Source organism: Stylophora pistillata, chromosome 9, assembly GCF_964205215.1.
Source record: "Stylophora pistillata chromosome 9, jaStyPist1.2, whole genome shotgun sequence".
Lineage (NCBI taxonomy): Eukaryota > Metazoa > Cnidaria > Anthozoa > Scleractinia > Pocilloporidae > Stylophora > Stylophora pistillata.
This window is the reverse complement of record NC_142527.1, coordinates 6,212,701-6,223,979: the sequence shown is the minus strand read 5'-3', so window position 1 is coordinate 6,223,979 and position 11,279 is coordinate 6,212,701. Positions and strand designations below refer to the sequence as shown.

Sequence of the window (11,279 nt, the reverse complement as noted above, 5' to 3'; positions counted from 1 at the left end):
GCTCGTCATTGATAGTAATATGATCAAACAGACTACCTGATCTGGAGAATGATATTCTCAGTTCTTTACATTTAGACTCACTGAATTGGGAACCATCAACTTCTGACAGTCTTACAAGTTCATTTACACGTAATTGCATGTAGCTAGACTCATTCTTCAATACTGATTCGACAAGAGTGGTGTCATCAACGTATTTCCAAATAATTGTGTCTGCTACAGAAAGATTATTTATCATGATAAGGAACAGCCAGGGGCCCAATTTCGTCCCCTGTGGTACCCCTGCAGGAACAGCTTCCCACCCCGAGAAGCAATCGTGGCTCAGTTTTATCCTTTGTTTACGGTTCGTTAAAAAGTCCATGATCCAGCACAAAATCGGCCTTGGAATATCGAAGGAGGAAAGCTTCCGCGCCAGAACATGATGGTCAATCAGATCAAATGCCTTCCGGAAGTCAAAGAGTACAACTCTCGTAGTGGATCCATTTCCATCCGTTGACTTCATCCAAGAGTGAATCATACTAATTAATGCATGCGTGGCGCTGGATTTAGGCACCGTACCAAATTGCGGTGGGTCGATCTTTGAGAGGACAGCGGGCTTAACATAAGTGTCGACAACGTACTCCTCCGCTATCTTTGACAAGATTGGAGTCAGGGAGATGGGTCGAAGGTGTTTGTTTATGTCCTGCACAGGTCTTTGCTTAGGCATCGGCACGACATCCGCTTCTTTCCATGACTGAGGGAGACGACCTTCGCGATAAGATAAATTGAGAATATCTGCTATCGGCGCTGCCAGTAAATCTGCATTTTCTTTCAACACCCACCCTGGGATGCCATCAGGACCCTGCGCTTGGCTTCTGTTCCGTTTCGTCAATTTCTTATAAAGCGACTCGTTTGATACAACAAGCGCAGGTTGTTGGGTTGCACTGTTAGAGGGTATTATGACAAAATCAGCAGGGAGCGGAGAGAAACACTGCATTGGCGAGAGAAAGGCCTTATTGATGGTGTTGGCAAGAGAGATGTCATCTGAGGGCTCACACAGGTGTTGCAGGGACTTAGTGACGGAAGATCTCTCTGTGAAAGCCTGAGAAGAGCCGCTGAGCTTTTTGATTTCATCCCACCACGCGGACGGCCTACACTCCTTCAAGTGCTCCACCTTTGCTTGAAAGTACTTAGCCCGACACGCTTTTCGTTCGCGATTCACGCGATTCCTTAGCTCCCGAAACTGTTGATTATCCCCACGGGAAAGAGCGCGCTGGCGTGCTTGAATAAGATCTTTAAGTGTAGATGTGATCCAAGGGGGCTCAGTAGAGTGCACCCTCCGGGATTGAGTAGGAAGAATATGATCAAGTCCTGTTTTTATGATCTGTTCCAGGAGCGAGACTTTTTCGGCGCACGTTTTCAAGGCGCAAGTCAAGGTGTTCACATCCACAGCATCCAAATAGGTGCCCATTGCTTGGCGCTTACTGGGGCGCAAATCTCTCGTCTTAACAGTGATAGTGGGTTGCTTTACATGTCCTCTCTCTTTCGGTTGGAGTTCAATTGAGGCATGGTCAGATAAACCGAAAGGCGGGCGTGCGATGGGATCCTGATATTATTCAGAAATATTAGGGAGGACTAAATCAAGTGTCCTTCTGCCTCGCGTTGGAAAATGGACTATTTGCTTTAGCTGGAAATTATTACGGAGGCGTGTGATTTGCAATCTGTTAAAATCCCCAGCAATCAGAATACCACAGTTGGGATAACACGATTCAATGGTTGATAAGCACTTGATTAAATATTCCATTATTGCTGGGTCACTGGCGCTTGGCGGATGATAAAGCGTCCCAACAACAATAAAATTACATCCCCTTGGGAGACGGAACGGCCTTAGTTTTACCCAAAGCATTTCGAAAGATGGCTCTTGTAACTCAGCCAGAACAGTGAAATTGATCGTATCCTTGATGTACATACAAACACCGCCGTGTTCAGATTCGACTCTGTCCCTGCGAATAATATTAAACCCCTCTAAAGCAACCACGTTGTCATGAATAGAACTCCGAAGCCAGGATTCTGTGATGCAAATACAATCCAAATTTGCATTCTGAACAACATGGCGTAATTCATCGATCTTAGGAGCCAAGGACATAACATTTGAGACCAAAAAAGATGGAACAGAGGTCGACGACAAACCTCCTTTTGGGCTTGCGGGTGATATGGTGACTGATATCAGGGTCGCTGGGTTTCGGGAACGGTGAAGTCTTGTTAATGTAGCAACACGGTTAGGATCCCGTGGTTGAGCAACGCTGATCAGATGGTAACGATCGTTTCCTCTATCTTTGACTAGATGTCCTGCTCTTTTACCGCGGTATCGAGGCCAGAAGGTCTTAGACAGTCCATTAGGAAGTCTTACTAAGCGACTGAGCCATTTGTTTGATTGGCAAGGGAAAGGATGCAAGCTAAGTTAACTACAGAGATATAAGAGTGCAGCCATGTGCGGCGCATTTACATGAAAATAGATTAGAAATAGATTAAAAGTTATAATATTAGTTTTTAAGTCTCTATAATAAACGTGTCTGTCAGGTTGGACATTGTTTATTCGAGACAGAGTAGCCTCATGTACGAAGTACGTGGCTAGCGATTCAAACTGTAAAAAATACATTTAATGTAAATCTAGCAGTGTTTGACTATAGATCCATAGATAATGCAGTGTGATTGGCTACGCTATTCACTATCTTTTCAACAAATAGATTCTGCGATGCAGTGCGTTAAAATGTTCAGTAATAGAACATAGGTGACGTAAAATTCTTGTGGTAACAAAAAGGTGGCAGACACCCATCCAGGTCTCAGGTTCGCATTTGCTGTATAGTTTTTTTTTACAGAGCCATAGCAACAGTTCTAGTACTACCGATTAGCCAAGTTTATTGTTACTATTATTATTATCATCACCATGATTGACGTACCCACTTTATTTATTTACATCAACTTGCAGTACCACAGTATTATTACAAAATTTGTAGTATGGAATAGTACATCCTCAAGTAACAATGCCACGTATAGTACCATTGCTTGGATAGATACATTGTATATTAATCAAGCAAAACGTAGTATACTGAACTCTTGAAATAATATATGCATCATTCAAAGCTCTTTGCACATTTAATTTTCACCTTACACCCAATTCACCCGGTTCTTCTGTTTTTTTATCTATTTTTTTTAAATCTAAGTGAGAGACCAAAAAAAAAAAAAAAAAGAAAGAAAGATATCATACTTCAGTACTGGCACTTCACCGCCCATATCTTCCTCTATTTATAACCACCAAGCATTATATATTCTGGACTTATCTTGAGGTGTGGATGATCTATAAATGCCGATATATCCCCCACAAGCAGGTATGCTTGTTTGCATTGGCAGGCGCAAAGTGGCATCAGCTAACCAACCGTACCTAAAGAGGAAACACATGATACAAGATAAAGGTCGTTGTCCAAAGATGTAAACGAAACTCAAGAAATGCAACTAATATATATAGCAAAATACCTTGAATTTTTGCGAAAAAAATAAATAACAATATAAAATGAATGAATAATGAAAAAAAAGATGAATGAATAAACGATGAGCAAAATAATCCGTTCATCTATTAATACTTTAAAGGTTCTGTGATTGAAGTAGGAAAATCACAGAGGTAAAACCTGCATTAATTATAAAAGTGGGTAGAATGCCTATTGCTCTCGAGACATTTACTTGCAATATACAGCGAAAAAAAAAAGTAAAAAGAAAATAGCGGCGAAGCATACACTGGCTGACTTTTATTGGACGAAATCTTGCACCCTGGCCTTTTTCCACAGAGAATACTGCTCTAGTTCATACTCTTATCGGGGCGGAGTCAAGGAACAAAGGCCTTGCTAGTTATCGTTTATCCGCGACTTTTAAAATCTAGCCATTAAAAGCCTGCAATGATCGGATGCGGCCGGCTTTCTGCAAAACCATTACATCCCCAGGTTTCGCTGAAAATTTTAAAATCAGCAAATATATCATGTCATTGTAATTCCCCACCTTCCCCCCGTTTTCCTATCGCTTAAGAATTATGACTTTAAAGAACAATTATTCATAGTGACATTTCGCATGTTGCTGAAAAATAACTAAGCATAAGTCAAGAGCTCGTTCTGTGACAAATTTCTGTCCGAATTAAACATGGGCAAACCATTTAACAACATGAAAACCTTTACAGCCACACCGAAGCTCGAAAATTCGTATGTGTAATCAAATGGCGACGAGTGAAATTAGGAAATAATTTCACTTGCGTTTTTTCAAAATTCTGATATTTCCCGAGCCTTTAGGCCAGGAAAATTATCAAAATTTTGACAAAACGCAAGTGAAATTAATTCCTAATTTCACGAGAAAACCATTTGATTACCTTTTAATATCGTCGGTGACAAATTACGTTCACCCAACTGTGGCGTAAAATTGCTCTATTACTTTATCCAACTGCTCGGGAAGAATCCTCTCCAGGTTTTTCTCAAGGCTATTTTTGTCACACCACTTCTCAAAAACTTGCACCCAGTTAACTGTGCTCTTTCGCGTATTTAAAGTTTCGGCCGCTTCTTTTAATTTCGTAACTTCTTCAAGGGTCACCGTCTTAAATATCGACGCCATCTTGGCTCTGATCGAGATACAAGAGATGTTATCATGGCAATATAATACTCTGTTACTCTAAGCTAAACAATCTGCGAAATTTCTTTCCTTGACGAATCAAGACACATAAATGCAAAGGTATGACGGAAACGCCATGTAACAAACACGGAGGAATAAAGTACTTTCGCGCATTTTTGAAAGCCAGCATCCCAGGCAGTATATAACTGGTCGTGTGTAGCTATGGATGCCCCGAGTAGTGCACAGAGACGTCGGGCGTCATCAAAGGTCAAGGTATATCTTCCCACACTGACATGAAATACTCCCTCCGCGGGTCCGTTTTGCTCCACAGCATTCATATCTAAAAAATTAAGACATAAAGACCACTATACGTTATTACTGATAAATATTATTAAGTAGTTCAATATTTGATAATAAACAAATGTAATAAGTAAAAGTCTCAAAAATTCACTCTTTCACTGTTTTCTTTCTTTCTCATTTCTAAATTTTATATTATTATTATTATCTCTTCTACCATTTTTATTGTTATTATATCCTTCTCATTATTATCATTATTATTATTATCATTATTATTATTGTTATTATTATTATTATTATTATATCGCAGTCTACACTTCTGAATGCTTCAGCTTACAAATAAAATTGATATAGGGCGCCAAAGGCGTAGCCTATTCAATTGTCACTACTACATAGATAAATGCTAAACTTTAAAAAGATTGTGTGCCCCTAGACCCTAAAAGGAAATAAACTTTCCATCAACCTATTAAAACTATGCTTGGACCTAGCGTCGTTTTAAGGAACTTAGTCCGATAGGATCTTAAAAATCCAGACACAAATAAACCTAAAAGTTCTAAAATGGTATACTCATAGACCCTAAAATGGAGATAAATGTTTAAAACCTATACTTAAAAGTAACGTCGTTGGAAGAACTTAGTCTGATAGGACCTTGAAAGTCCTGGTAATGTTAAGGGAGTTAGAGACTGCAGCTTTCTGCATGTTCCTGCGCACTGAATGACATCAGCCAATTCCAACTAGTTGGCGTATGCTTTCCTTGACCCTTCGAGAGCTCCCTCCAAGTGCGTCTATTATGTTGTTATGCTGCTCAATCTTGTACCCTGGGTATCTCCTACTTAATTCGTACCGCAGCAGGGCGTACTTGTTCGTCTTCTCTGCACATTTGACCTCTCTATTACTGACCCATGGACAGCTCATTTCAAGTAACACTACTTTCTTCCTCTCCTTGTCTATAACCGTACAGTCTGTCCTGTTGTTTCTCACCTCCGCGTGTTCTGCATATGGTGGCATGTCCCAGAGTGCCTTTCCTGTCCTGTTTTCGCAAAGTGGCTTCGGCGTGTTCTGAGAGTACCACGTTTGTACTGTTATGACTAAGTCTAGGTATTTCAAATCGAACTATCGTCCAATCACTTCACTTATATGTGTGGACAAGATTTTTGAACATTTACTAAGCAAACAAGTGACCAGACATTATGACCCTGCTCTGTACCACAGGATGACAGCTTATAGAAAACAACACAGCTGTGAGACAACCCTGCTGATGTTGATTGAAGACTGGAGGTCTGCAGTGGACAGAAAAGAGCTGGAAACAATATTATCTGCTGATATGAGTAAAGCATTTGACTCGTTAAGCTATTCACTCAATCTAAAAAAGCTGGATGCCTACGGTTTTAATAGCAGTTCACTTGAACTGATTAGATCATTTTTTGATGGCAGGCTAAACAGAGTAAAAATAAATGGCCACACGAGTGAATGGAGAATTATGGAACGTGGTTGTCCTCAGGGATCGTCATTTGGCCCTCTCCTCTGGAACATGTTCCAAAATGATATGGCATTTCATATCCCTGACTCAAACCTTACGCTCTATGCTGATGACCACCAATTATATGTGACAGGAAAAACCTATGAAGAAGTCGAATCTACTCTAGTGACTCAGGGTCAACAAGCACTGTTATGGTATAGGGACAACTTCCTCTTGGCAAATCCAGATAAGTTTCAGTCTCTTACGATTAACCCAAGAAACATAGATGCAGATAAGAAGGGCAGCGTTCTCACCATCGCCAATGACGCGATCAGGAAAACTGAAGAAATCAAGCTATTAGGAGTAAATATAGACAAGAACCTTAACTTTACACAACACATTAGCGAAATATGCACTAAAGCCAGCCAGAAAGTAGGAGTCCTCATGCGCTTGCGTAACCTAATACCATGCCAAGCTAAGCTCATACTGTATAAAACAGCTATAATGCCACATTTAACATACTGTCATTTAGTCTTGAACTTTTGTAAATCTTCAGATGGGCGCAAAATCGAACGCATGCAAGAGCGAGCCCTGCGTGCGGTCTTCAAAACAACAACAGAGACATATGAGGAACTTCTTAAGCGTGCTAAGTTACCTACGCTTCATAATAGACGCTTACAGGACATAGCAACACTAATGTATAAAGTAAAGAACGATCTAGTACCCAGCTACATATCTGAGATATTTACTCGAAAGGGTACTCGTTATAACCTTAGGAATAGTGACTTTGAAATACCACGATTTAACACTATACGCTATGGTAAACACACACTAAGGTATCAAGGACCATATATTTGGTCCAAATTAGAAAATGGTATGCGTGAACTACCAAGCCTTAGTATCTTTAAAACTAGAATCCGTAGAGTTGACCTGGTAAGCCTAGTGGAAGACAGTGGCAACTGCTGCAATCTTTGCAGCACGTGATTTTTTTTTTTTTTTTTTTTTTTTTTTAATTATCTGCATGGTACAAGTATTTTTATGTTATCTGAACACTGTTGATATTTCTAAATATTTTAAAATTTTAATGCATAGTTTATCGGCTGTATTGTTACTTATTATGATACTGTACATAGTTTTTTTTTTTTTATTAATTTAGTAAAAGTAGGTGTCCCCAATTAGCTCTATGAGCTAAATACATTGACACGGTAATAAAGATTTTATTATTATTTATTATTATTATTATTCAAGAGTTCGTAGAAAATTACCCTAACTGCTGCATTATCCTCACTCGTATGAGTCCCTGTCTTTTTCTGGTGGTAGACTTTCGTTTGTAGGAGTTGCTGGTATAGTTCCTGCAGTCCGGCTATGGTGTGAGTCGGCGCAGTCTTCCACTCGCTCATCCAAGAAAAGCATTCATATCCAACTTCTTGATCCTCCCACCTCTCAGTTAATAAACGTCCTTGCCATCCCTCTGCTTTCAGTTCCTCAACATCCCTTTCCTTGACAGCAGTCTTTAACCACATCCCAATCTTCTTCACAGGTACTTTCAAATCGTTCGTTAGACATGTGATCAATGGTTGGAGATGCACCAGAGGTAAATTGAGCCCAAACTCAGATGCATATTTCTTGGCATCCTTCATCATTGATCGGCGGCCCATTTCTTCTGATCTCTCCTCAAACGGCCTTACTACCTCCATAGCGGGATCTTCATTAGTATAGAGTCTTACTGCAGCCTTAACCTTAGCTTGCTTGTGCTCTCGTTCAACACTCTTCAGCCCACGGCCCCCAAGCCCCCTCGGTAGATATACTAGGGCTGTAGACCCAAGAGGGTGCTTGCCCCCATTCTCAACGATAACCTTTCTTGCTTCTCTGTCCAGCCTCTTGGCTGCTATTATTATTTTAATCGTTTTTGTTCCTTTGTTTTTTAGTTTGAGGAGGGGTATCTATTAAATTAAGATTCTCCCTTGAGCAGCCAATCGTGGCTACAAAGTCCTGAAATTATACTTCTTGTAAACAGAATTAAATATCTCTTAGAAAAAGCTCGATCTCTTGTTCAGCTTGGTCTCTTAACTCTGCACCGCGTGTCACGAGCCGGCCTTTAATCTAAAGAACAGAATCTGAATGTTTTATGAATTATGAAAGAATTAAGAATGAGATTACTGTATGATGGATATCCTCCCCGGGGTGGGTTGGGTGGGTAGGTGAAATCGCTACGGACTAAACACGGCTGCCAGGGGCGTCTGTCTGATTTCAACCTTAAAATTGTAACTAAAACACGTATGTTGTTTAGAGAAATAGAGACCTTTACCTTTACCTTTACCTTTTTAACTAACAAGACGCTCAAACTCGTGCTCAGCATGGCCTCTTCACTCTCTACCGTCTGCCATGAACCCTATGATCAACCACAAAGTGATTGCTCATGAGGTTTCCGATCTGCGCAATTCATTTATTACTTAGTTCTTATTAACCGAGCGGGAGGTCTGTATGGAAGAATCTTGACCGAGGTCGCCAGTATAGACCGAACGAAGCAAGCTCTGTACCAGCGACCGAGGTCAAGATTTTCCCATACAGACCGACCTATAGCTCGGTTAATAATATTTTTATTATATGGCTGTGTTTAGAAAGCAACGGAACACTATATTATTTGAAATTTTTTTTCTAGACCGGTCTAGATGCCTTTCTAGATGGGAAAATCTAGACCGCTTTCAATATTGATTTCAGCCAATCGAATTCGTGAATTGGGTAGTTCGCAGTCCTTGTGAGACACAGCCATATAAAAAATCATTCTATTTTTAAATCACTTGTGATCGTTGCAATCTGATTGGCTCTCACCAGTGTCAGTGTCTCTTGCCAATGAGACAGCTTTAATGTAACATAACAGGCAGCCAATTGTAGGAAAAGGGGCGACAACTTTTGCAACTTTTCACAAACCAGCTCAATATAGTAGATCAATAAAATATTTGTAGAGCCTAAAGAAACTTGTATCATAATAAAATATTTGTAGAGCCTAAAAAAACTTGTATCATATTAAAATATTTGCTGAGCCAAAAAACTTGTGTCATAATAAAATATTTGTAGAACTTAAAAAACTTCTATCATAATATAATATTTATAGAGCCTAACAAAACTTGTATTGAGCGACTGATTATTTTTTATTTGAAAATAAACGCAATGAAGTGGTAATTCAATTTCGGCTGAGATCACATCTTTTATTTTAAATCAAAGTTGGACTGCGCGCTTGTTTGATTCTGAAATCTCGCCTATGATCGATTTCAGACCAAACTGCACTCCACTCAGATCAATTACCACTATTTATCTGGTGTAAACCGCGTATCCTTCCTTGATCATTAAAGTTGTGCTTACCAACATTACACTTATTGTCAATAAATGGCAGCACGTTAACTTCAGGGAGGCACTGGCAGTTTATTTTACCCAACCGTTGACTTTGAATGCAAGTCCCTCCGTGCTCACATGGACTACTGTTACATGTTGGTAGAAGGCTGTAAGGCATCTATAGTGAAAAAACAATAGCATTTCCGTTTATTTCTTTCCCAAAAGGCTGTTCAAGATTATAAAGCTGCACTTCAGAATTTTACAGGTCATACAAATGCATGTGTATTTCTTTTTTGAGACAATTAAAATTTTGCTCATGATTAGTATCGTCCCTTTTTAGGCAGCAGAACGCGAAATAAGTTACTCTTAACACTGCTATTGTCCACGCTTTAAAGTTAAGTAATAAAACACATCATATGAAATAAAATGAAAATGAGTAAAATTAGAAAAGAAGCGATCTTCAGACGCAGAAGGAACATGCAAATCAATTCGTGATATTAAAACAGTTCCTCTCCATTCTTCTTTTGATAGATTTGCTTCGCATTCATGAGGACTTTTACCGAAAGTCCTCAGATTATGATGTTGATACAGAAAACCGTTGTTACTTTGGAACTACTTGTTCGATTTGTGTCTTGTAATTTCCTTCAATTTGTCCCTAAATCCTTTACCCTCCCCCTCTTAATTATTTATTGGTCGGCGACAGCTTCACCTAGTTTCACCTTTTTTTAATAAAACGAAAAGAACGTAACTCATCTCAGTAGTTGTGCCATAGTAATCAAAACTTATGCGGTCTTGCATCCTTTCAGGTTCCATGTACCTTTCTGAGTTGCTTAACTCACACACATAATAATCGTTGTCATTCCAGACTCTACCGATATTGAAGGATAGACAGGCAGGGACGCCTTTTCCCATGCAAACGAACGAACAGTCAAAAAAGTCTCAAACTTTTCTAGTCTCCGTAACATTTCTTAGCAGGGACTTGTCTTCCACTTTGTGATATATTCTTTCAATCATCAGATGTTGCCTGACATCAAAGACTGACGAAATTCGGATGAGACCAGCAATGAAAGTAATGGATTTGGTAAATAGATATTTTAAATTTTTTGTTGCGAAGGGAAGAAAAATTTATAAATGATGAGTATTTAAATACAGATAGTGACCTCAGTACTCATGAAGCCCGGCTTGAACTGTGTGTATCTGGACGCCATTATTTTGAGGTCTCTAGCAAGTCAAACAAGTGACGATGTTAATAATTGTCATGTCTGTTGAGGTTGCCATAAAGCTTGATTTTAAGATCAGCACTTGTAACAGGAGCTTAAATGATCCCACAAAGAGCCCATGCCAGAAAATTAATATATTGGCTTTCTTGGTTGTCCATGCATATTCAACTATATCTGCTCTTTGGCTACATTAGTTGATTTGCTTATTAACGCTTCTTTTCAAATTGACAGCTTTTAAGGGAGACACGAAGTAAAGTAAATGGATATTGGATACATTTTAAGTGGAAGGCACCTGGAGACGTAAAAGAACCACTAATAACGCCGAAGTAATCGCACTTCGTGTCATA

The 11,279-nt window shown here is 39.4% G+C and overlaps 1 protein-coding gene and 1 pseudogene across 1 annotated transcript; both read right to left on the bottom strand.

Moving 5' to 3' along the window:
* Positions 1–4,688: 4,688 nt before the first annotated feature.
* LOC148722942 (uncharacterized) lies at positions 4,689–10,731 on the bottom strand. The gene is made up of 2 exons (XM_088734374.1): positions 10,432–10,731; positions 4,689–4,963 (listed from the first exon to the last, which is right to left on the bottom strand). The coding sequence occupies exons 1-2, from the start codon at positions 10,622–10,624 to the stop codon at positions 4,689–4,691; spliced, it is 468 nt and encodes a 155-aa protein (XP_088590500.1). The 5' UTR covers positions 10,625–10,731.
* On the bottom strand, positions 5,554–8,149 carry LOC148722943 (uncharacterized; annotated as a pseudogene).
* Positions 10,732–11,279: the final 548 nt, after the last annotated feature.

Bases quoted from the DNA above. Each gene is read 5' to 3' on its own strand.
- LOC148722942 (XM_088734374.1), bottom strand. From the start codon at position 10,624: ATGGGAAAAGGCGTCCCTGCCTGTCTATCCTTCAATATCGGTAGAGTC. The intron at 4,964-10,431 runs GTGAAACTAGGT...TTAATTTTTTAG, and splicing joins TTTCGTTTTATTAAAAAAAG to ATATGAATGCTGTGGAGCAA.